Genomic DNA, 26334 nt, shown 5'->3' on the forward strand with positions numbered 1-26334 from the left:
GTTTTTTTACCAAGATCGTCAATACATGAGTTGGAAGAAAAATAGGATGCTAGCAGGTCAGTTTTATCTTTGGCTGATGTGGCAACAGAACCATCTGGTTTTGACAGAAGTGGGAACAGAGATGGGCAAAAATTGTGACTAATAGCTTTGACAAGAGACCAGAATTCTGCTCTACCATTTGGACAAGAAGCAAATTCTACTCTTAGCCTGTTCGAAATGTAGTTTGTACTGATTAATATAACTGCTTTACAAAGTATAAAAAAATATATTTTTTATTTTAATTTAATTTAATTAAAATATAATTTTATTATATTTTTAATATAATAATTTGAATAATTTAATGTCATTTTAATTTTTTAATTTAATTTAATGTCATGGTTTAATTCTCATCTATTTGTCATGCATGTTATATCACCCCATAACCTTGTCAAGCCCCTGGCCGTGGCAGGCATGTATTGTATCTTTATTGTACAATAAAGATTTCTTCTTCTTACTTAATAATAATTTTTATTATTATGCAATGTTGCTTATAAAAACATAGTACTGGAAATATTGTATAATAAAAATTCAGTAATATTATATGACAACCCCAGGGGCTCAAATTTGGTGAGTATTGGCTTGGCATGCCCAGGGTCCTGAGCTGGATATCATCATGCTTTCTTGCATCACATGCCGCTACTACTACCATTCTTCTCTTTCTTGGTGATTCCTTTCTGCTTCTCTCTCTCTCTCTCTCTCTCTCTCTCTCTCTCTCTCTCTCTCTCTCTGGTAACTCAGGAATTTTTTTTTGGCTAGTGCAGCATAAGCATCAGGTTTCGTTGCACCATATGGCTAATAATAATACTAATAATAATTTCAGAGAATATAGGCATAGTGGTTTGCATTAAAAATATTGTGTTCTGAAAGGGGTTTGTGATAAAAAATATAATGTTGAAAAGGGTTCGCGAGTCAAGAAAGATTGGGAACTGCTGCTTTAGAACAGAGGTTTTGGTTTTGGTTTGTTTTTTTTTTTTTTAGGAGCATTAGCAACTAAGGCCATATTGCTCCGGGGATGTGCGGTGGTCATTCCCTGACCTTTCCGCATCCTCCATATTTGGTGGTGACGGGCTCGAACCCCGGTCTGATCAAGAAGCGTGTGCTACACACTGGTGTTCCTTCCCACCTGGCTACGGAGGCGCCTTAGAACAGAGTATATAGTGTTAATTGTAATACAGCTCCTGGTGTCCCCCCCCCCTCCACTTCAAGCAATGTGATGGATACAAAACTCTGTAAAGGCCAGATTTATATAGGTTAGTGAGTGTTTGTGAAGTGTTAGTTTGGGTTATGTTGTTCATTTGGCCTCTTAGCCTAGGGGCTTGTGTTTTTACACAGAAACCTCTAGTTTACTGTCCAGCACCACAAGTAGGTGGGCTGGGCAGTAAGGAGTATGAAGCGCTAGCCAGGGCTACAGACAGGGAGAGCCTAGTAAAAAAAAAAAGTGAAAGAAGGTAGAAGTGGGAGGGTGGGAGGTGATAGTTGGCAGTGGGTAACCTACCATGCAAAGGAAGGAAGGGTGCCACCCAGGTTTGGGGAGGGGTAGGGGGAGAGATAGAACAACTAACCCAGGTGGTAGGAGTGAAGGATCATAGGGAAAGGGATCTGTATGTTGGAGCACCTATGTGGTGCTCTGAATTCTTTAGAACAGCGAGAATTCCACCATTCATTTTACTAATCCCTCTCAGAGCTTTATAAACCTCAATCAAGTCACCTCTGAGGTGGGTAGTTGCCAAGCTCTGTAGCCCACACAATCAGTGTCTTTTCTCACATGGTCATCCTTCTGCTGATCTCACTATTCGTGCTGCCTGTCTTTGCCTTATACAGTGGGATTATGACCTATTTCTACAGGATATCATTTGATAAATCATTGATAGAACACCATGGGCTTTCCTGGCGGCCTGTTTACACTGTTTAGAAAACTTCATATCAGCCTGCATTGTAACTCTCAGATCCCTTTCCTTCTCCACTGTTTTTAGTTCAACCCTGCCAAGTGTATAATTTATTTGTGGGTTGCTATTCCCCGAGTGTATATGACCATGCATTTAGCAGCATTGCAATATAGCTGCCACTTCTCTGACCATCTTTGAAGTCTGTTCAAGTCATCCTGAAGAGGCTCTGCTTGACACTTATTAACAAATTTGTCAATCTTTACATCAACTGCAAATTTTGACTTCGCACCTACTATCCCTTTGTTGATGTCATTTCTGAAAATGAGAAAAAACAGTGGTCCAAGAACCGATCAATGAGGGACCCCACTCCTGAAGTTGCACCAATCTGAAGAATATCCATTAATCACAACCCTCTGCCTTCTGCCCTGCAGCCACCCAGAAATCCATCTTAGAATCTTACCAGTGATGCCAACCTGTTCAAGCTTATACTGTAACCTCTCACGAGGGACCATCATATGCTTTGCTAAAATCCAAATAAACTATGTCGAAATTGTTCCCTAAATCCAGCTCATGAGTTAACTGTGTCAAAGTAGCCTTCTAAGTTAATTAAGCATGATTTTCCCTTAACAAAGCCATGTTTTGTGTCCTTCAGAATGCCATATCTATCTAAATGGCCCTGTATTGCACTCTTAATCACTGCCTCTAAGATTTTTTCTACCAGTGAAGTAAGACTAATTGGTCTGTAGTTACCAACTTCACTCCTAGAACTGCTTTTATTGTATTGGCAATACAATGACACTTCTCTAATCCAAAGGAATCTCTCCTGTGTTCAGAGTGAGATGCCCTCAGAATTAACCTCAATGGTTTAGTACACTCCCTTTCTCTCTCTCCCTCAAAACTACAGGGTATGTCATCAACTCCAGGTCCCTTACTTGCCTTTATGCTCCAAAGTTTTTCTAATAAACAATCATCTGTAATTATAATATCACTAATTTCATATGGCTCAGCCTTCCCTTACTTGCCTTTATGCTCCAAAGTTTTTCTAATAAACAATCATCTGTAATTATGATATCACTTATTTCATATGGCTCAGCCTCACTCGCACAACCTCTTCCCAGCATGAAGGATTTTTCGTTCGTAAAGACTGATGCAAAGTACCTGTTCAATTCATCCGTAACATCAGCTGGGTTGTGTAAGACTTTCCCACACCCAGTGCACAGAGGTTTGATCTGATTAGCTTTCTTCTTTGTTGTATTCACATACATGAAAAATTCCTTGTCACCATTCTTCGCTCTCTTAGCCTATACTTTCTCGTACACAGTACCTTGTACCTGTTGGTCTAAAAAGTACTGAAGCCTACAATAGTAGGCTTCAGTACTTTTCATTGCTCTTCTCTAATCCAAAGGAATCTCTGTACCATGCTATCTTTTTCTGCTCTATTTGACCAGTCAGCTCCAAGTAATCCATTTCAGCATCCTCTTGCAACATTTTCTTAAAGTATGTATGTGTTTGGCTTCTGTGATTTTTCTTTAAAAGTATTCCGTAATTCAAATGTATTCACCATCCTTTGGAATCCGCCCAGTTTACAGATGCCATATAGCACCTTAAACTGTCAAAATCCTCTCTTCTGAAGTTAAAACCCGTGCTGTTACCTTTAACTACTGCAACGTCTGTCTTCATCTTCCAGCTAACGATTGCATGATCACTTCCTGTACTTTAAGCCCTGTGATGTCATCTGAATCGTTAGTAATGATGAGGTTAAGAATATTCTCACCCTTAGTAGTTTTTCTGGTACAAATAATAATTATCTAGTTTATTTAAAAAAGTTTATATTATTTTTGAAATTGCATGTAAAGATTCTCATCATATTCTTCAAAATCTTCTGGTCTGTAGCTTACTCCCACTCTCATTATTCCTTTGTCAAAATTGTTTAAATGTTTAAGCTAAATGCTTAAATTTGTTGCTTTATCCAACAAATTCCATTTTGGTAGCAAACCATTTATTTAAAATTAGGAAGAGGGTAATGTGTTTAGCATTATCCTTTTAAGTGAATCAAACTTTAAATTTTGGTTGTGTTTGTTTAAAAACATTGAACAAACTAGTTTAAGCATTATGAAATTTGCCTTTTGGTTAGGTTTACACCTGAATTGTTAATGCCTATAACATTGTCTGATTGTCAGTTTAAATTCAATAACAAGCATTTCATAATAGGAAAACTGTAATAGACTAAGGCGCATTTAGGGCTAGAGCCTCAAGCTGCGAACAAATTTAGACTATGTATATAAAGTGCTTAGCATCATAATACACAGCCATTTCTGAATAAACAGAAATTTTTAAGGTGGCATCGTTTTAGGTTATATCTCATATTGTGAATACCTTCACAACGAGTTGCCATGATATTGCACTACTTCGAATAAGTAACGCTTCACCTAAGGAGAAGACTAGTGTTACTTATTCTCAGATAGCTACCACCACCCAGACAGCACTGTTTCAGGGCTATTTGGCCCTTTGTCAGTGAGTGGGTAGGTACCCAAGTGATGCAATGATGGCAAAAACAGTTATGAAGTATAACTCCACAATATGAGAGATGCCTGATGGTGTATGATGTATTTAGACTAAGGCGCATTTAGGGCTAGAGCCTCAAGCTGCGAACAAATTTAGACTATGTATATAAAGTGCTTAGCATCATAATACACAGCCATTTCTGAATAAACAGAAATTTTTAAGGTGGCATCGTTTTAGGTTATATCTTTGTGGAGTTATACTTCATAACTGTTTTTGCCATCATTGCATCCTTGAGTACCTACCCACTCACTGACGAAGGGCCAAATAGCCCTGAAACAGTGCTGTCTGGGTGGTGGTAGCTATCTGAGAATAAGTAACACTAGTCTTCTCCTTAGGTGAAGCGTTACTTATTCGAAGTAGTGCAATATCATGGCAACTCGTTGTGAAGGTATTCACAATATGAGATATAACCTAAAACGATGCCACCTTAAAAATTTCTGTTTATTCAGAAATGGCTGTGTATTATGATGCTAAGCACTTTATATACATAGTAGAAAACTGTAATATTATTTAATTTTGATCCTCTTGCTCATACTTTTGATTTTACATCAGAATGAAGACATTAATTAGACTATTCCTTTTTACTATCAACAACCGTAACTGTTTCATGGCTATTAAAAACAATAACATACTTTCAAGACTTACTGGTTAAACCCAACTACTGATTTTTTAACTTCTCCCATTTCTTTCTCCACTGTTGCACCATGTGTGTGATGGGCAACAATGTATTTTATAATTAAAAGATGGCAGAAGTTTGTTTGATGAAATCAAACAGGAAATATATTTACAATTAACAATTAACCACTAAAGTAATTCAAGCTATTCATGTTCAGTTGCCAAAGTCAATAGAGTTCATATGCTCTAACATTAATTTGTGTATTATGACAACAAGCATCGAAGCAAAACTGTGATATATAAAAAAGAGCTGCATAGTTTGACTAACAGAACAAATTCTAGGAGATTAAAACTTTCTGCAATGCAGTTGATATCACCACAGTCTCTTGTGAGTTACAAGTATGAATACCACTTAGAGGTAAGTTCAACTTTCTGTAGCAAAAATAAGAGTCATGGGTGCTGTATTGTACTGTATTGAATGGGTATTTTATTATATTGCAAAGCAAAGCAGAAACTTGCAACCACCTTGTCTGTAAAAAATGCAAACTACACCCTGATCCAGAAATATAATTAAAATACAATTGTTCTTCTCACTCAATTAGACCTAAACAACATAAGCAATCACCATATCAAACATGCTTCCATATATATACAGACACCTTAAGTTCATTTACAGACATTCTATGTATGCTGCTTTCATCCCATTCTGAAATAGACCTGATCTAGTTTATGCCACCTCTGAACATGCAAATAGATTGTTGTGTTCTGCTGGAAGCTGGACCATGTTGGCATTCCAGAGAATTAATGTGCAGGTTGTGCCACTGAACAAACTGACATTTTAAATACCCATCACCTAAAAGTGCCCTATACTGACTGTAAGACTGTGAAAGCAGCATGCAGAAATCACTAGATTTAACTGGATTAAACTCTCACAGATAAAACAAGTTAATTAATGTATACAGTGCATTACATTTTTAGTTATGTCAGAAAATAGTAATAATTCATGATTAATTGCATGGCATATGGATAGTCTGTGTGATATGAATGAAAATAATATAGAAAACAAGTTTTTCAAAAATATACCTTAATTTCTATTAAATATAAGGTGTGTCCTTTACTGTTTTTTAAAATGAGGCATTTTATGTTGCAGGAGTAAAGGCCACACCTTATATTTTATCAGAATTAAGTTATATTTTTGTAAAACTTTTTTTTTATATTATTTTTTATTTTCTTATTTTTATTATTTTTTATGAATAGAAATTTTCATACATTTTTTATAAATAAAGTATAATTACATCAAAAGAGATTGTTTACAAAATTACACCCTTCTAATCATAAGAAGTGGGGAAAAGGTCTGAAATCTGGGTCAGGTATAAATCCAGGTAGCCAATATATGACATGCAATGGCTGCACTGTGCACCGCTTGATAGATTTTGATAGAATGCATAAGCTCAAATTTTGATAGAATGCATTGTCATGCGAATTAGGAATATGTACAAAATTTCAGCTTCTATATCTATTACAAGTGACTGAAAAAGCGATCAGCAGATTTGATGACAGAGGCAGTGACTTAATATAAGGTATTAAAAAGAGGTGTGTAAAAGCCAGATTTAATGGTTCCCATCTGGCAGCCGTTAAGTCATTTACACTTGAGAAGCATAAGAACTGCCTGTAACATTTGCAGTACTGAAGAACTATTCACAAATAAGTCATATGGCACAATGTGGCTCCAAGGTCCCTGTGCCAATAATCCTCAAAACAATAACAACAACATCAAGTAACAGATCATAAATGTATCTTATCCTCTGTGCATCCCACACAGATGGCAGTGGTCTTATGCATTTATGATTATTCACTTGCAGTCTCTTTATCATTCTTTCAAGTTCTAAAATCTCTATACAAAAATCTTTCCATGAATTCTTTGAAAGATTTAACTTCAACAATATGATGAATAAATAGATGATAAATAATCAACATGGTCAACCAATATGAGTTGGTCATGTTGTTTAATTATCATACTGAAGTCCCATTGCTGAAAGTAATTTAATGGAATTATTTAAATTTGTATATGTTACAAATTAATTATGGCATGCTTTTATGCTGAATTGAAGAGTAAACTATTAAATTATTTTCTTATATTATGGATAGTTTGTTTTACTTGTTTAATGAACATTCATTAATTCTAAAATGAGATGTGGACAGCCTCATTAGAATTAAAAACAAGGAATTAATATAGTAATTGTTTTAACAAAATTACTTGATATAAAATTAAAAGATTATAAAGATTGTATTACTAATAAGAAATATAGGAGTAACTGTAATGCTTTCTATTTATAGCCTTGCCAGTGTTTATGTTGGTACTGTAGCTGACATCAAGAGAACTATACTTAGGATTTTAGAGAATCCTGTAAGTACTGTAATGTGGTTTTTTTTTTTTTTTTTTTAATAAATACTTATATCAATTTAGAAATGTTATTTTCTTGAATCGCAAGTCCTTATGGAATTATTTTCATTGTTTAAGGAGATGAACCTTGGTATACAATATTTTCAGTGTTTAGGGCTCAATAAATCTCTTAAAGTTAAATACTACTTCATTTTTATTATTAACTTTATATGACAAGCAAAATAAAATTTACAGTGATGAATTTTGTCTAATCAAATCAAATCAAAAGAAATCATATAAAGAATTTTTCAGTACTTATTTCTGACTGTGTAGAGAAGAAACTGGACTAGTATGAAATATTACTCTTAATATAAACAGATGATTGTTTATTTCATACAATACTTCCCACCGTGAAAGCTGGAAAGAGTGGCAGCGTTAGGTTTGTTGAGTTCGGTTGGTTGTTCTGAGTTGTAGTATAGAAGAACACCATTATACCATAACTGCCAACTATCTGGGTTTATGATGGAAAATCTGTCTTTTTGAGTTGATGTAATTCCTTCTTCATCTTGCTGTCATAGCATAGTTCGCTGTCATTTTTGTAATAGCTTAATTTATAAAAGAGAAAAACTGTTTTTATCTTTTCTTTTCTTTTTTCTTTCTTTAATTTTTATTTTCCTTCCTTGCTGATGCTATTTAACCACTCACTGGCCTTAGCCAGCAGATGGTTGATTGCTGGAACAAACTTCCATCTGTCATTGTGGAAGTTGACAGCTTAAATATATTCAAGGCTAAACTAGACAAACTTTTGAAGTGATTGGATGGGTGAAATAGGAAGGGGTTTTTTTTTTTTTTTTGGTTATTCTAAATAAGTTTGCTTTCTTGCATAGTTTTCTAAAACTAATAACAAAATCAGGATTTATGACCACATCAAGTCAGTTAATGCTTTTCAATAAGATTGCCAAGAAATATGATGTAAAATTTCAGACGGCACATTTCTCACATACTGTAAAACCTGGAGAAGGAAATATTTGTTTTGTATATTGTATTTAGATGGGAAAACAGTGGGGAAACATAATGTAACCAGAACATTTCAAACAAAGAAGCATAAGGAAAGTAATGCAAAAATGTACGCAGTATTTCATAGTTCTAACGATGATGTTGTTTATGCTGATTGTGTGCTTGTTTCATTTGTAACAATATAATCTTCTCCTGAGTTTTGCATAATTGCATATGCACATGGTTTGTTTAGAAATGTTTGCCAATAGTCAAATGAAAAAAAAAGTAATAATGATTGTAGGGGTAGAACAATAACAAACAACAGATATCGTTAGAGAAATTGCACAGAGGGAATAGGGCACATATGGGTAGTGATGGCCCTGTGCAAAGCCTACTTAGTTGCAACTTTTTGGATTTATCTCAGAAAATCCATTGTTTTTGATTCAATTTGACCCCCCCCCCTTCTCCATCTAACTTTCATATTACTGTCAGTACTGCACAGTTTACCTCATATTTTTGCAAAAATGCCATTTTTCTCCATCTTATGGAGAAAAAAGGGGGATGTCCTCCTTCCTATTGCAAAAGTACAGAATGTCATGTGCGTGCTGTGGTGGTCATGTGAGGTGAAAACTGCATGCTACGGGTGCAGGCAACAATTAGCTGTTGGAATTGGAGGCTTGTAGTTATAGCTGCTATGCTTGGGTACTGTGAGCGGCAACATTTGTCAGCTAGGAGGATGGTTACTTCAGTTATGGGATGGATGTGATCTCCTCTGTTCCTGTTAAAGGAATCGCTACAACATGAGATGTGGAGCAATTCCAACCAGACCCGGCGAGGGTGGTGGCGGGATCGGTCAATAATCTCGACATTACAGCGTGGATTGATGTCGTGCTGGGTAGACCAGAAGTGCTTAGCAATCACTGAATGCTCCAAGTCCACTATCCTTGATAGTGGACTTGGAGAGCTTTCTCGTGCTCAGAGACCCGATTGAGTCTTCTACCAGTTCCCCAACATAGCAGTCATGGCAGGAAATATGGTACACTAAGCCACTTTGCAGGAAGGTGTGAATCTGAGTCTTAACCCTCGAAATGAGTACCGCAGTCTTCTGCCCGGAAGTTGCAAGAACTTTATGCCACCAGCCTCTAAGAACCTAGAAACTTTTTAAGACAGGTTTGAGTAATAGGGGATAAAGGTGGTAAAAACAGGGTCATCACTGCATGTTCCCTGTGGTTAGCAACATGGTCACGGGCCTGTAGGTCATACTTATCTAGGGCACTGGTAGGGTAGCCGCACTTTGCCAGATCTGTCTTCACCTTAACAATCTCAGTGTACCTCTCATCCACAGAACTGGAGTGGGTCCAGGTGCGGGTTACTAGGACTTGCACCATGCTGAGAAGATGGCTGCATGCATGTGCTGACCATTAGTTGGTGAGTTGGCCAGCATATATCAGCTTTCAATAAACTGGTTTCTTTAAATGCGTGCCCTCACGTGAAAGGAAGTGCATTGCCCAACTCCATTTCACTGGTGAATTGAATGAAGGGTGACAGAGAGTTGAGGTGACACAAAAGTCGGTCTCCCGACTCCCAAGGAATGACCACAAACACATTGTTGACGTAACGATACCAAAAGGATGTGGGATCTGGCAAACCCAGAAATGTACGACTCTCCAGTTCCTCCATTGGACTGTTTGCCGTGACTGAACTAACAGGTGAATTTGTGGCTGTACCGTGTATTTGCTGATAAATGGATTCACTTTACATAATGGCACCACCAGTTTTTCAGTACATAATGTCATTAAAGATGAAGAAATGGATGAAGCATTGGGTGTGAATTCAGCCAATTTCAATACGAGAACTTGCCAAACACTTATGATAGAATTAATGTATAGTGGTCCTTTAACAAATTATCCTAATTCATGTTTGTAATTTCAACAATTCCTCATAACTCTGCTTAGCATTAGAGGTTATTTAGCCATTTGAGAAAAATGAAAACTGAGCTCAAATATGCACTTTCTTGTGAAGCTTGAAATGCACTTAACAGCCAAAAAGTATGGGCAGCAGGCTATTGCTTTAATAAAACATTAATTCAGCATCTTTGTAGAGAGCAAAGTCTGAAACAATATCTTATTTTCAAGTTGTTGTAATTGTTTGATGTGTGACTCACAAATCAAACAAATTCACAGAGAAAAATCCAAGTAATTTAATGTTTGAAAACATACTATACTGGTAAAGAATTGTTTGATTGTATTTTAATATTAAATGTGTATGTTGCCACTGAATGTTGATGTGCATTGTGGCAAACCACCTTTTCCAAAAAAAAAAAAAAAAAACCTCCATCGTTATTTTTGGTTTTTTTTTTTTTTGCTAAGAACTCGTGCATTTTATAAAAAAAGAAAAAAAAAAAAAAAAACCTTTTTTGTCTGTATTGTCAAAAAAAGAATCACATTTTTCTTCCTGCTTTTAGTTATCTGATCTCTAGCTATTCAAAAGTCAAAGTTAACAACTACGATTATATTCATAATCCATGCACTGTGTTTAAACTGATGTATTATTGGGAGTTGTTTCTTTTATCAAATTATCTGTAAAATACAATGTAAGTAAATGTCTCATTGTCTCTGGTATTATGTTATGTATTCTAAAATATAATTATCAAAAAAAAAAAAAAAAAAGAAGAAGCATTTTCTTCTGGTTTTCCTTGGAAGTGGGGCTGCTAGCCTGTTCAACCTTGCGTGCATCCTTTTGCTTCATTTTGTTCTCTCGGTTATATTTCTATTCAGTTTTTCTGATAAATATGTGATAAAACACTTATTTAATTTACTAAGAAAAAACAATGACACAAACAGATGCTTATCTAGACTTTGCTTTCACTGTACTATCAAAACAGTTCTTGAATTTTGTTTTCTACGGCTGTTGGAAATAGTCCTACAGCCGTAGAAAACAAAACAATGATAAAATTGTTTTTAATACTGTTTAGGAGCAGTCAGTGGGAGAGGAATCTTAGAGGAAATAGTCCTCTGCTGTGTAGAGGACTTTCCTCTAAGATTCCTCTCCCACTGACTGCTCATAAACAGTATTAAAAACAATTTTATCATTGCTTTATCATTTTTAAATGATGAAATTTATCCATTTTCATAAGTTTGTATATTTTACTTGTTGAGATTATCTAAAATTGAATTAACTTGGAAATTTAACTAGATCAATTAATTGATTACATAGATTAATTAATATATAATGTTTATAAATGTTTTGATTTTTTTGTTTTATGAAGTCTTCTGGAATATTTCCATTAAAGAAAAGAAAATGAATATTAATTTCGAAGTATAGATTTCAAGTTTGAGTTTCATGACGATAAAATTTTTCTACCATTAGCACAATGCTTTTGTTGCATTCATGTGATTTTTTTATCTTTGCTGTGAATCTCTTTGAATTTAATAATCTTATTTCTGGTTTTAATATAAAATTAGCACCATTTTCTTATAGGGTTACTTGCCATGTTTATTCTTCACAGTTGAAATTGGCCATTAACCATAGCACTCCATTTTTCAAATTTGAAAGGTTTTAGGAAATCATCAATATAAAGCTTATTTTTGTTGAGACTACTTTTTTCTCTTCTGCCAATCAGTCATTCAAATATTATAAATTTTGTGAGATAAAACTCCTAGAAATAAAAAAACAAACAAACAGGAACCAAAAGCTGCTTTCATCTGGTATTAACTCATCTCATCAGAAACCGCAAAGCCTTGATGAACAAAAGGAAAAAAACATAGACCTATGTAAACATAAACCCTCAACTATGCCTGTTTAGTAGGCTTAAGTGACTTTGGCACTATGTTGTGAGAATTCTTACAACATAGGTCGTTTTTAATAGGTTGTTTTTAATTCTTACAACATAGGTCTCAGAAATTTAAACTGACACCAAACATCAGAATAAATTATTTGTGAAGGGAAAAAAATAATAATAAAAGTGAATATTATGTGCTTACTTTTCAATAACCATTGACGAATGAACATCACTAAAAAACCGTCACTATATGAATGTTATTCTGCATGCAAGTGATAAATTTTGGAATTTTGGTTTGATTCTCATATATGGATACAACGGAAGTGTGCTGAAAACTGTGTTGAATCATTACAAATAAAATTAAATGAATTTAATGTTAATTTCAACAATATTGTTTCTGTAATAACTGATGGGGCTGCATTAATGAAGAAAGTTGCAAAAATTATTAATGGCAACAACCAATTGTGTATGGCTCATGGAATTCAGTTATCAGTAGTGAAAATACTTTACAAGAAAGGGAGGAACAAATAGATTCTGAGCCTGATAATGAGGATGTAGATTCAGAAGTCTTTGCGAATGAGTTTGGCTTAGAAGTGACACAAGAACATTTTATTGATGGTGATTATAGATATGAATGTTTTACAACGTGTGAACATTTGAATTTGTTAATAACAAAAATATGAAATGTTGTCAAAATATTTCACAAGTCACCCCTAAAAAATGATATTCTTCAGAAGCATATTACAGAGAAATTGGATAAGGAATTGTCTCTGATATAGGACTCTAAAACACTTTGGAGCAGTTTTTCAGAAGTAAAAAATTATGTTAGAAAGAGTGTCATTGACATTAATTCAGATGTGACCTTTACTGAAAATGAACTTCTGTGCTGCTCTCAAACACAACATTGACATTACAGCCTATAAAGGTAGCAGTAGAATTCATGTTAGATGAACTATCCAAGCAAAATTTCTTTTTAAGTAATGAACTGAAGCAAGAAATTATCTTGTGAGTGAAAGAAAGACGTACCATTTACTCTGATATTTTACCCTTTTATACATAACCCAGAAATATTAAACCGGGGGGATAAGTATGGAATTTTTAATACTGTAAGTAAAAGTATACTGTTGAATGAAATTGTAGAACTACTGAAGCAATAATCTGACAATGATAAAGAATTAAGGGAAGATCTTGTAGTTAGCTTCTCGCTCAGAACAACACTATCAACTTCCAATTCATCCACAGCAACTGATTCAACCACAGACCCTACAAATACACTTTTAACGATGAAAGAGAAATTTAATTTATTCATTAAACATAAAACCAGCTTAGATGTTGATCACACTAACATAAAGAAAATGATAAGTAGAAAAAACATAGCGAAAAAGGAAATAAATTACTTCACAGAGCAAAAACTGAAAGCAAAATTTCTGAAAAAAGTTTTCGTTGCATTAATGACAATTCGTCCAGCTAGCATTCAATCAGAACGAGCATTTTCTAATGCAGGTACTATTTTCACTAAAATTAGATCGAGGTTAGAATATGGCAGTTTTAATACACTATGCTTTTTGAGAGGCTATTTTCTTAATAATTAAAAATGAGTAATTAATTCTAAGTATTTATTAAATTTAGTTGTGATGTTTTGCAATAATTTTCATATAGTGCTGCTTAGATATTTCTATGTATAACTTTAAAAAATAAATGTTTGCTCATTCTCTGTATCAGTAAGTTAGTTTTATTGTAAAATTTGTATTTGGAAATTCTCATTTAATGCTTTTTTTCACATTACTATGTATAATTTTCAAAAATAAATTATTACTCATTCTCTCTTTCAATAATAATAACTTCTTCATTGCTGCTAAGTATGGTACATGTACTAGTAACAATAATTCTCATCATGGCGACATGGCCAGGAGTTTTACCTTATATATGTGATTAAATAGGCAAAATTACAGTTACATGGGAAATTATGAGTAACACAAAATTAAACATGTAAAAATAAAATTATAATAATAGGAAAATATAAAGAGGAACTGAACATTGTAACCCAGTTGGGAGGAATTTATCCCAGTTTCACAATTGTAATCCACTCGAGGAGCATGTGATGGTATTTGTAATCGGTAGCCATTTTCTATAGGTCAGCTCCAAGACAGAGCAGTGCCTGAATTTTGGGGAGTGCCTGGGCAGGTAGGAACCGACTACACAGTTTCAACCGGTTGTATTTGAGGATTAGTGTGAGGTCTGACCTCAAGGATGGCAGAGGATTGTGCCATTGACAGAAATCCCAGATGTTTGGGGCGTTTATCACTCCTGTGTACATTTTTACTCTAGTCATTAAACACCTGCTGTCAATTAACCTCAGGAGCCTGGGTACATTTAGCTGCTCAGCCATGTCAGTTGTTCTCAATTGAGGGGGTTGGCAATGCTTATTTGTGGCCCATTTCAGGGACCAGTATTCACATGAGAGCACCGGTTTTTGAAGTGAGGGCGACGCAGATGCCCAAATTTCAGCAGCATATAAAATAACTGGATAAACAGTGGTTTGAAGATATCTGGTAGTGGTTGCGGCATCGTTGAAATTAAGTAAGTGTTGCTTCACTCTCCAGCGTAGGGTGTTAAATTGCTTCCGGAGGTATTCTGTGTGAACGTTAAATTTCAGCTTCGGATCAAAATAGACACCGAGGTCCTTATGGAAGGTAACCGCTGGGATGAGAGTACCCAAAACTGATGGTTGAATTACTGTTGGTTGCTGTTTCAATGAGTAAATCATTATTGCAGATTTTGAAGGGTTAAGGTTTAATCCGAACATCTTCAAGTAAGTTGAAAGAGTGATCAAGTTCTCTGTGATTGAAGATGTAATTGCCATTGGGTTTGCAGACGGTGGGATTAAGGTAAGAAACTTTATATCGTCGACATATATTAGAGCATCATCACGGGGACTCATTAAATGAATTAGAATTGGCTTTGAATCTTGAAATCTAGTCCATCCAGTTATCTAGATCAAGATTTGAATTAATGAGACTGTGTCTAAATCTCTTTATTGCTGATGCCTTGAGTCTGTTGAAAATAGCTCTTGCTCTGGAGTATAGGATTCGATCTTGGGTTGTGCCAGAGCTTTTCCACTGCCTGTGATGAAGGTACTGCTTGTTGCAGAAACTGCTCACTAGATCTTTGGTTCACCAAGCTCTAGTCCTTGGAGAAATGTGTACGGTTTTGGCTGACGCATAGAGGGTGACTGTATTTATCCATCTTGTGATTAGATCAGCTGCGAGGATTGGGTCACATCCATCAAGCACATGCCATGGAATAGACTGCACTGCCTCGACGCACTTTTTTGGATCCAGAAAAGTTGGAGAAAATATGATTTTCTTTTCTACAGTATTATGGCAATTGAAGCTGGACATAGGCAGAACAAAACGTAATGCAATTGGGTCGTTATCTGATTTGAAGGACGTTTCTGGTGGAATGTCGACTCAGCAAATTTCAGAAAATAGATTAAAGTCGAGACGATTGGTACCTCTTGTTGGCTCCTCATTGATAATCGTAAACTTTAATGGACAGAGATTGTTCATTAGGCGCTGAAGGAGAGGACTGAGATGAGGTGGAAGGTTAAAATTGCCACAGAGAATGTGAGTAGCAGAAGGGTGTAACTTACTCATTATCCAGCCGGGAGCATCGTCAATTGTTGCAATATCTGGAGCTGGGGGTATGTAGATTGCCACTAAATCGATTAAACAGGCATTAAACTTCACAGTCACGATTATTGCTTCGTAAAATAAGGAGTTGCTAGATGTGACGTGGAAAAATTTCACTTTGGAATCTTCAACAAAGATGGCAACACTGCCGCCTCTAGATTGAGATCTTGATGTGAAGAACGATGAAAGTCCAGCGGCCAGAGCACAGGCTATTGACTCCTGGTCAGGTTCAAGCCATGTTTCTGATAGACAAATTATATCCATGCTGTTGGACAACAAGAGTTGTTCAATAGTTTCAAGCTTATTTCGGAGGCTCCGGACATTTTGTTATAAAACTCTAAGGGTGAGTTTGAAAGGGAATTTTTATAAGTGCTGATCTATTTGTTGATGCTTTTGAACACCTTAACAGATTAGGCCTAGTTGAAATTATACTGTTAATTGAAAGTGATTGAAGAGCAGGGTTATGTGGTGTTACATCAGTATGTTTATAAGCAGTAGCTGGGATAAGAAAGTGCTTGGAGCTGGACATGTGGTGCAGTGGTTTTCGACAGTCGAGAGACACTAGTGCAGTTTCGCAATTAGTTAGTCATGCGGGGGGGAGCCATGTCATCCTTCAGTCTTGCTTACAAGATGAAGTTGAAGTGGATGGTTTTGGGTCTTTTGATTCATAAAAAGGCTTGATTAGAGTGCCAACTAGCCACACAGAAGGCTTCTGTGCAGGGAGGTGGGAGGCTTGCTCATTGATCTCAGAATAGAGGACGTGGAGGTACCAATCCTAATCTGAAACCTTTCCTTGATTTAGTTTTATTGTAAAATGTTTGCATTTTGTAAATTCCCGGCAATCCAGTAAATTTAAATACAATTACCGAATTACCGGTAGTGCGAGAACCCAGTAAATTTGCAATCCCTATTTGTAACATCAGGAATCCCATGGACTAGGAAAACTTTGGAGGGAGGGGGGGGGGATTAAAATATTTGAAACTTATTAAATCTCTGCAAAATCTTAATTATGTATCTATTTTTAGTGTTTTTTTTTTTTTTCCGTATTGTCCCTTGCAACATAAATTAACATTCAATTAAGCACAGAAAAAAAGTAGTTTTACATTCAACTCTTGCTTTTTGCTTTTCTCAATTCTGTGCAGTGATGTTTCTTTATATACTTGTTATGGCCCACTTATGATGACATCAACACGCAGTGATCAGGCTTTATTTTTAAGATGGCGGCAATACAGTAGACACTCTCCTATATATACATGACTTCAGCATCTCCTACTGTTCTCAAAACATGTGAGCAGTTGAAATGCAATTTGCAAGGAGCAATCAATAAAGTCAGCACGTGGCCTAAAGCAATTGTTTTAAACTTTATACGCATAAAACTGTTAGCATACATTTCTCTAGGAAATGTAACTTGCACCCTGATTCAAAGTAAAACAGAGATGAACAAGTAATCCCAGTTGTACCAAGCATTAAATTTCTAGGAGTTATCTTAGATAAAAAAAAATTAACATTTTTGAAGTATATAAAATACATTAAAAAAAAAAAAGAGCATTAAAAAAAATTATGGAACGTTAATTTATGACTCAACTAAACCAACCACTCTGAAATGTTTAGATGCTGTCCACTACAATGTAGTTTTAGGAGCATATCATTCGCCATCAATCCAAAGTCTGTATGCAGAAGCCTATGAACCACCAGTACAACTTAGGTGACAAAACCTATTGCTATATTATGCAACCAAAGTAAAATCCATTCCTGAGCAACTAGCATGGAAAATCCTGTATGAACCAAGCTTGGAAGGTCTGTATAGACCACACAGCCAACCATTAATAGACCAGCAGTCATATGCCTACAAGCTTTACTTCTACATCATCATTGTGGAATTAAATTTAGCTATGTTTAATGCAGCAAAATTATACACAGGCAGGAGGAAGATCTGTGATGTACTCTCAATTTACCATAAATTTGCTTGTAGAGATAAGGAGGTTACAAGCAGACTATATAAAGCAATTGTAAGATGGCACTTGAAATATCCTGTTCAAGTATAGAAACTGCACAAAAATAAAAAAAAAGAGACATAATGCTTCTTGGAGGATCCAAATGGGCAAGATGGCTGATGAGATTGTCAAAAGGGCATCCATATGAGGAAAGACTTCAAATACATGGGCATGGAAACTAGGCACCTTATAGGAGACTTCAGTAAACTCCAGATTAGGTTATCCCGTCCAACATCTTCTTCCACTCGCATAGCTCCCTGAGGAGCTGTTGTGGCCACCAACAAATTCCTCCAACTGCATCGATTGTGTGCTATACGAGCAGCATTGCACACAAGTGTCATGCCCAGAAGTTCACTGATCCCATCCTTCCACCTAGTTGCAGATCTTCCTCTGCACCTCTTCCCCTCGGTTTTTCCTTCCATTATATTCTTCAACAGAAAGTTTTCCCTTCCATTATATTCTTCAACAGAAAGTTTTCCCTTCTTTACTATATGACCAAAAACTCAAGTTTTCTTTTGTTGATGCTATGAAGAAGAATTTTAGGCCTGCCAATACCCACCCAGTATGGTTTATTCAATACCCACCCATTTGTTCTTCGATCCAAGTAAGAAATATGCAGTATTCTCTTGTAACGCCACATTTCAAATGCCTCTACTTTCTTCCTGTCACTCTTTTCAGATTCCATCCTTCACATCCATAAATGGCAACTGGAAAAATTAACGAATTAATGATTCTCAGCTTCATCTTTAGGGGCAGATCATGATCTCTCCATAATTTTATCAGATCAGCGACCAACGTTTTAGCAATTGCCTGTCATCTCTTTACATCATTTGAGCAGTCACTATTTTTATTTATTCTTGACCCTAAGTAATCAAATTCATCAACTTTTACAATATCTTGCCCATTAACCTTCACTGGAATCGAGATTATCACCAGTCATCATAATTTTAATTTTACGCACATTCAGAAACAATCCTTTTTTCTTACTTGCTTCACATACCCTCCTCTCCATACTCTCTGTCCAACATAGCAGCTAGCAAAACATTGGAAAAGTAGTGATTGACAAGGTTTTTTTTTTTTTTTTTTTTTTTTGTTAGTTGGCGCATTGGCTTCTGTGGCCATAATGCACCTCCCAAAGCTTTTGCATTTAACTTTGATCCAAGTCCGAAGCGGGATTCAAACCCACCACCTTTATGTTGCCAGGCAGGCACTTTACCCATCTGGCTAGCCCAGTCATCTTGACAAGTTGTGACTCCACCCACTGTCCTTAGGTTAATATGCCTAGGTTATTTAGATTGTGAACTCATTTTTCAATTCAATAACAGTGGAATGGGGGATAAACACCCTACCTAAAAGTTTACAACAATAATTCAGCAAAATAACAAGATGGCACCAAACCACACACCTTCAAACAAAAAGGCTGAGAATAATAGAACGATAATTTCACATTTACTGCTACAATCCCAAAGAATCATGTACTCTCACGTGACATCCACCTGTCAATCGCAGCCCTGAGTGGGAGGTGCCTTCACCTGTTAATCACCGCTGTCTTTCATCGGTGTGCCCTATACTGGAGTTCAGCTGAGACTTCTCATTGAGATGTATAATGCTCTTAGTGGCATAAAAAATTGAAAATTTATTTTCATTTTTCTTATTTCCCAAAATAAGAAAAATAATACAAAGGCTGGCAAGGTGGCCGACAAAATCATGGTAAGATGCTGCAACAAGATCTAGAAGAATTAGCCAGATTGGCTGAGATGTGGCAGTTGAGGTTTAACATTGGAAAATTCAAGTTACTGCACATGGGAGGCACAAGTTCCAGAATAAAATACCAATTGGGTAGTATAGTAACCAATATTAAAAAGAAAAAAAAAAAAAAAAAGACTAGTGGGGAGGAATGTTTCTGAGCAGTGTAGATAGATCACTAAGCTAGCTCATGAGGTTCTCTCAATAATATACAGGAATTTTAACAGCAGAGACTGGGAGGTGATTATCCTGTTGCAGAAGGTAATACTTAGACCACATATTCAGTACTGCATACAGGTGCTCATTTCAAAAAGGTTGTGGATCTGCTGGGTGGGCAACAAGATAAATTCAGAGACACAAAGGTTACTTACCACAAACGGCTTCAATTTTGTAAATTGTGACATGTGGATACTAGGGACCTGAAGGGGGGGGGGCATGATTGAAGTGTTTAAAGCTTTAAATGGATTGAATAAATTAAATGTGGATTGCACCCTAACTCTTGCCCAGACAACAAACATAAGGTGGCATGAAAAAGGTTAGCCATAGGATAGGTTATCTGAATACATTTAAGGGAAAAGTAGACAAATTATTAGAGGGGATAAACAAATGAGTTGGGTAGCATTTTTTTTATTTTATAAACATAAATTACTGCCTTAGCTATTCCACTTCTGACTCTTGTTCTCTCTCTCTCACAGGATAACTCAATTTTTTTTTTTTTGCTGGTACAGCAAAAGCCTCAGGCTTTCTTGCACCATAGGGATAATAATATTTACATTTTTTTAGAATTTATGGGTTCAGGAGGGTGAATAGTTACCATTTGAGACACTAGTGCACCAGCCTCAATGTAAAGAACCGTGAGGTAAGGTGGGTAAATGCCTAGGAGGGCTTTTTATGAAATTTTATTGGGAAAATTTAGTATTCACAGTAAAATTTCTAGCTAACATGTAGAAATTTAGTATTCCCAGTAAAATTTTCTAGCTAATGTGTAGAACAGTTACGAAAATATGGCAAATATGTAGAATGTATAGGACCCACACTCCGATCAGCACAAAGCAGCTATAGCTGAGAGGGGAGTAGTAAAATAAAGTACACTTTTCGAGAATGGTAGGTTAAGTAAACAATTATTAAATGATAATAATAGCTTATTTTTTTTTAAATGTGCGGTGAGTTACGTAAAAATTAATGTAATAATATGAGGTTAAATGAATTATAACTATTAGTATAGAAAAGATAGAAAGAATTTATAAATAAATAATCATAAACCAAGGTACATATTATCTTATCAAGAAGCCACAGCATAACCATATCTCTTTTCCAAGGACTGGATTTAATTGATCTTACCTGGACTGAATTTTGATTGGATACACCTGACTAGACTTAACTGATTTGACTTTACACTCTTGAAGTTAGTTATCATTTAAGATCATTGACCACTTTTGGACTTGCCTAGCTCGACATATCCAAGTGAACTTTACCAGATTGATACACCTAATGCCATGTCTTTTATGGAGCAGAGTAATTTTTTGGATCTTCACAATGTTGAGGAGATCCAAACTGATTTTTTTCCCAGCCCCTTGGGGGGGGTTAATTAGAAAAGAAACTGGTGGTGACTTGTGTTTTATAAAAGGCAGGATTTTGGTATCCAGGATTGGGTCTTCTGTGGTACGAGATCAGAGGCACCCACTGGTTTTTTCCTTCTTCCTGTGGGTGCAGATTTATATTTTATTTATTCATTTATTTATTATCTTGTCTCTTCACTCTTGTGCAAATAACATTGATTAGGGCTCAATGGTACAGGAACACTAGTATCCATATTACTTGCACTGCTACTTGTGGGTGCAGGATATAGTTTACTAAAACAGCGCAAGTATAGTTGGGGTCCAGACAGGTACTGGGAGGCAGTCTTCCTGGTAGAAAAGTGGCCCAAAACAATTAAAGAACACACACACACACACACACACACACACACACACACACACTGCTACACTCATTTCTGGCTATTCTGAAGAGTTTTGCACTGTTATAGCATATCACAGCAAAGCTGAACTAATGTTTAGGGCCATCTTACATAAGACACAACACATGTCTACATTTTGTTCATTTAACAGTTTTTAAATAGAAAAATGGAAGACAAATAGTTTCACAATTAAAATTTATATCTATAAGATATTTGTTTGAATTTTTAGTAGAATCAATAAAAGCTGGTTTTTTTTGTTTTTTTTTTTGTGAAAATGAAGTGCAAAAAAACCAGCAGACTGAAATCCGTCCTCCTTCTGGAAATTCCAAAGGATGACTCAGTAATATTTCTGGTCATAAACTATGGATTGAAATAAAATAATTAATCCATAATAAAAAACAACTGAACTTACAGATCATTCCTAGAAGCAATTTTTCACCAACCTTTTTGAGAAATTAAAAGAAAGTTTGCACCTATCAAATCTGGCACCCTGGTTTTTGTTATAATTTGAGTATTTACACTGCCAGGTTACAGATATATTAGATATATATACTATTTGCCATTTGTAAAGTTGCACATTTAATTGGCACTGCATAGCACACCTTGAATTCAATATTATGGCATGATTGCATCACCGGGGTACCCCCCCCCCACCGATGTTAGCCCAATAAGCCTTGACATGGTGCTGTTTGGTTGGTGGCATCCACTGAGAATAAGTAAGAATAACCTTCACTATTAGTGAAGCATTACTTATTCGAGGTAGTGCAATGTCATTGTAACTCGTTGTGGAGGTAGTCACAGTATGAGATATAATTAAATCGATGCAATCCATTACACTACTTTGTTGTTCACTACGAACGAAATATGAAATATCACTGCCAGTTCTAAAGTGAGAGTCCTATGAAATATCACTGCCAGTCAGAGTCCTATGCCTTGTGGGATTATTTGACTTAGTTTATCACTTGTACACCATCAGGCATCTCTCATATTATGGAATTATACTTCATACCTGGGTTGGCATAACTGCAGTACATAACTACCCACCCATCGATGATAGGCCAAGCAAGCCTTGAAACAGTGCCATCCAGGTGGTGGTAACAATAGTCTTCTCTATTAGTGAAGCATTACTTATTTCGAGGTAGTTCCTGTTTTACGAGTTCCTGGGTTTACATGTTCTTTTTTTCAAATATCAAGTATCAACAGAATCGAAAATATGGACATTAATTGCAATAAATAAATGCTACACATTCATAAATATGACATTTCATACCACACGTGTTGCTGTACAATACTTTACTACTGTGCATGCATTTATTTGTTCAGGCTGAGATAAGGAGGTCGGTTCAACTCTTAAAGAATTTTGGAAAAAATTACATATTTTAGATGCAATCAAAATAATAAAATGAGCATGGGACAAAGTTACAGAGAAGAACATGGTATTTGGAATAAACTCTGTCATCATTTTATTGATAATTTTGAAGGATTTCAAGAACCAGAAGAGATCATACAAAACGAAATAGAAGTGGTCATTAATTCATATTTCTAACCAATTGCAGCTTGAGGTTTCTACAGCTAATGTCGCTGATCTGCTTCAAACACAGTGGAGAGCTCACAAATCAAGAACTCCTTGAAATGGCAAAATGTGAGGAAGCTGAGGAAAAAGAAGATTTAACAGATTAAATTCCTGTTCGTTCCTTTACTCTCAAGGGGGCTTGATGAAGCTTTTCAACACACAGAAAAAAAGCTATTGAGATTTTTGAGTCACAAGATTCAAATTTCGGGTGCACTTGAAAAGTTTCTACAGATTTTAAAAAAATGCTTATGAATGCTGTCATGAAGTTTCTAAAGAAAAGAGAAGACTGTCTTGGAAACACACAACTCTTGAAGCATTTCCAAAGAAGAAAATGACTCCTTGTGCTTCCAACAAACCAACGAGTGCCGGGCCAACAATGAGTGAAAAACGACTACGAGTATACATTTTGTCGATGATGATGAAGAATAAATATTCTTTAACATTTGTATGATGTAAATAATTTCTTTATTATTATAATTTGCTTGATTTTAAAGGCTATATTTTCATTTCTTTGGATAAATAAATCATTGTTTAAGCATGAACTATTGTTTTGTTGACCTTTATTTAACATTACTATGGTCAGATTTCATCATTGAGAACGCAACCCCTCTTTTTAACATTATGTATATGGGGGAAAAATTCCCGCTTTACGAGCTCGTGCTAGGTTACCTGTACATGGTAACTCATTGTGAAGGCAGTCACAGTATAAGATATGTTTAAATCGATGCTATCCATTATACTACTTTGTAGTTCACTATGAATGAAATATTGCGAGGTATCAATGCCAGTTCTATAATGAATTGCCAATTGTAGTCCTATGCCTTGTGCGATTATTTTACAAAAAACTATGGAAATTATGCAGCAATTTGATAAAGAAATAATATCACCAAATTTAGTCTATTTTGCTGATATTATAGTTTATTACTTACTGATATTCTTTTTAAACCAATTACAAATTTAAATTATTATTATTATTATTATTATTACTAATAAATTCAAAATTTTCCATTTCTGCATAGGTCAAAGGAATGGGAATGGGTTCCCCTGAACTCCTATTGTTAGTAGAAAATTGCCCAAAGGGTGCAGAAACTCTTGTTACAAGGATTATTCATATTCTTACAGATAAAGGTGCAAATTTTTTCCCATATAATTTATTAATTAGTAACTCCCAAAATAGCATACAGTAACTGTAAAACAATGTGACTGAAATCTTAAAAAATATGGTACTTTTTAACTTTACTTTTTTTTTTAACAAGACTTTTTAGAGCAACCATAGTTTTAAGATCCTTATGGCTAACATATGCATAGGTACATAAGACATGCAGGCAAATAACCTTAATTTAAGAATTTTATAAATCTGATAGTTTCTGTTCAACCCTTTCAAGTGGTTGTAAATTAGTAAAAAAATATATATTTCCTAAAGAATCTTCAAAATAACCAAATCAGTAATAGTAAAGAAATGTTTAGGAATATCTTTATCAAATAACACATTTCACACTTCACTGTAATCCATGTTGCCAAATCAGCATTCTTATGCACTGAACTTATAAATATAGAAGGCATATTGTTGAACCCATCCTTATGACTTGGGGATGAAAATAACAGTACTTGCTATTGTATTTCATTTTTCATAATGTCATGCTTACAGATTTCCTCCAGAATTCCTCTTCAAACACCATTCCCCCCCCCCCCCCGTGAGGTGACTTCAAACACGAAATGTATTCTGACTACTTTATTAGGACCATGGGGCTGGCTGTCAGCTGTATATGACAATTTATGTAAAAACAAGTAAATTGAGGAGGTTGTTGTGTATAAAATGCATGTGTGTCCTGTAGACATTGAATAAAAATAACCAATAAGAACATTGGTTATTTTTTATTATTTTTATGATGTGTTAATTTACTTTTTTTAATTTGGTCTATACTAATCTCTGCAGTTTTGGTTTGGGGTGAGAGTAATAATGTAATTGGTATGATTATGAAATAAATCATTTTCTCAGATTTACTTGCATTATCACGTTTTCTAATATAGTTGTTTCAGAGTTGGAGAAAGACAACAATCAGCAGTTCTCCATGGAATATAGATTTCTATAATGACCACTTTTATACCACATGAATATTAACATAGTTTATTTAGCTATTAACCAAATAACTATGTGTTAAAGTAACGTTTTGGCAACCTTGCCGGAACTCACCATCAGATCATACATATGCTGTTGCCAGCTTCTTGCTTGCCGAATGTCTCATTTCCAACTGCATACAATCAGGTTTCAAAGAATGTGCAGTCAGAATTGAGACATTCAGCTAGCAAGAGACTGGCAGCAACCCATGTATTGTCTGAGGATGGATTCTAGCAAGGTTCCCAAAACATTACCTTAATGTATAGTGATTTAGTTAAGAGCTAAATAAACTATCCTAATATTCACATGGTCATCATAGAAATCTAGATTTTGTGTTCTCAGAATTGTGTATTAACGTTTTTTCCTCATACATTTAATTCTTTTTAAAATTAACCTTCTATGGGTATTTCTTCTAAGATTTATTATTATTATTATTTTAAATTTTTTTATTATTTATTTATTTTTTATTTTATTTATTTATTTTTTTGTTTTATGAAACCCCAAACACGAAAAGTATTACAACCTATTGTACTATTATTAATATACAAGTGGAAATGAGTGGGAGAAAGAACTGAACTTGGAGAACACTAGCATTAGTGGAGAATCAGTCGTCACAGTGGACTGCTGTCCACTGTGACGACCCAAATACAAAAAAGAGTTGGCAATCCATAAGATGGAACTTTATTTAGAAGAGTTTATTTATTATGCAAAACATAATAAAAAGCTTGAGCTTCAACAAATTTTTCTATTGAACTTATCCCTCGATCGACACCGATGGAATCCATATTGGCGATCGTCAATCAGATAAAATGTTTCAATATAGTGTAGAAGCTGCAGTTAATAGATTTCTCCACTACTTTCGAATGAGTAGAAGTAAATATAATGGGACAATAATTAGATGGGATGGATTTGTCACCCTTTTTTTAGGAACTGGTTGGATATGAGCAAATTTCCAAGCAGAAGGAAAAACACCAGTGGAATAAGAAAA

At 35.2% G+C, this 26334-nt stretch overlaps 1 protein-coding gene across 1 annotated transcript in view; it reads left to right on the plus strand.

The window, feature by feature from the left end:
- The window catches only part of Sym (symplekin scaffold protein), a 662620-nt gene that overhangs the window by 506649 nt on the left and 129637 nt on the right, over nucleotides 1–26334 (plus strand). The window contains exons 24-25 of the mRNA XM_090376545.1: nucleotides 7443–7512; nucleotides 24247–24355. Of these exons, the coding sequence (XP_090232671.1) occupies nucleotides 7443–7512; nucleotides 24247–24355 (179 nt within the window). The remainder of the gene's footprint in view (nucleotides 1–7442; nucleotides 7513–24246; nucleotides 24356–26334) is intronic.

The sequence above is a fragment of the Mastigoproctus giganteus genome, chromosome 6, assembly GCF_048544385.1.
Source record: "Mastigoproctus giganteus isolate SK-2022 chromosome 6, ASM4854438v1, whole genome shotgun sequence".
In the NCBI taxonomy this organism is placed as follows: domain Eukaryota; kingdom Metazoa; phylum Arthropoda; class Arachnida; order Uropygi; family Thelyphonidae; genus Mastigoproctus; species Mastigoproctus giganteus.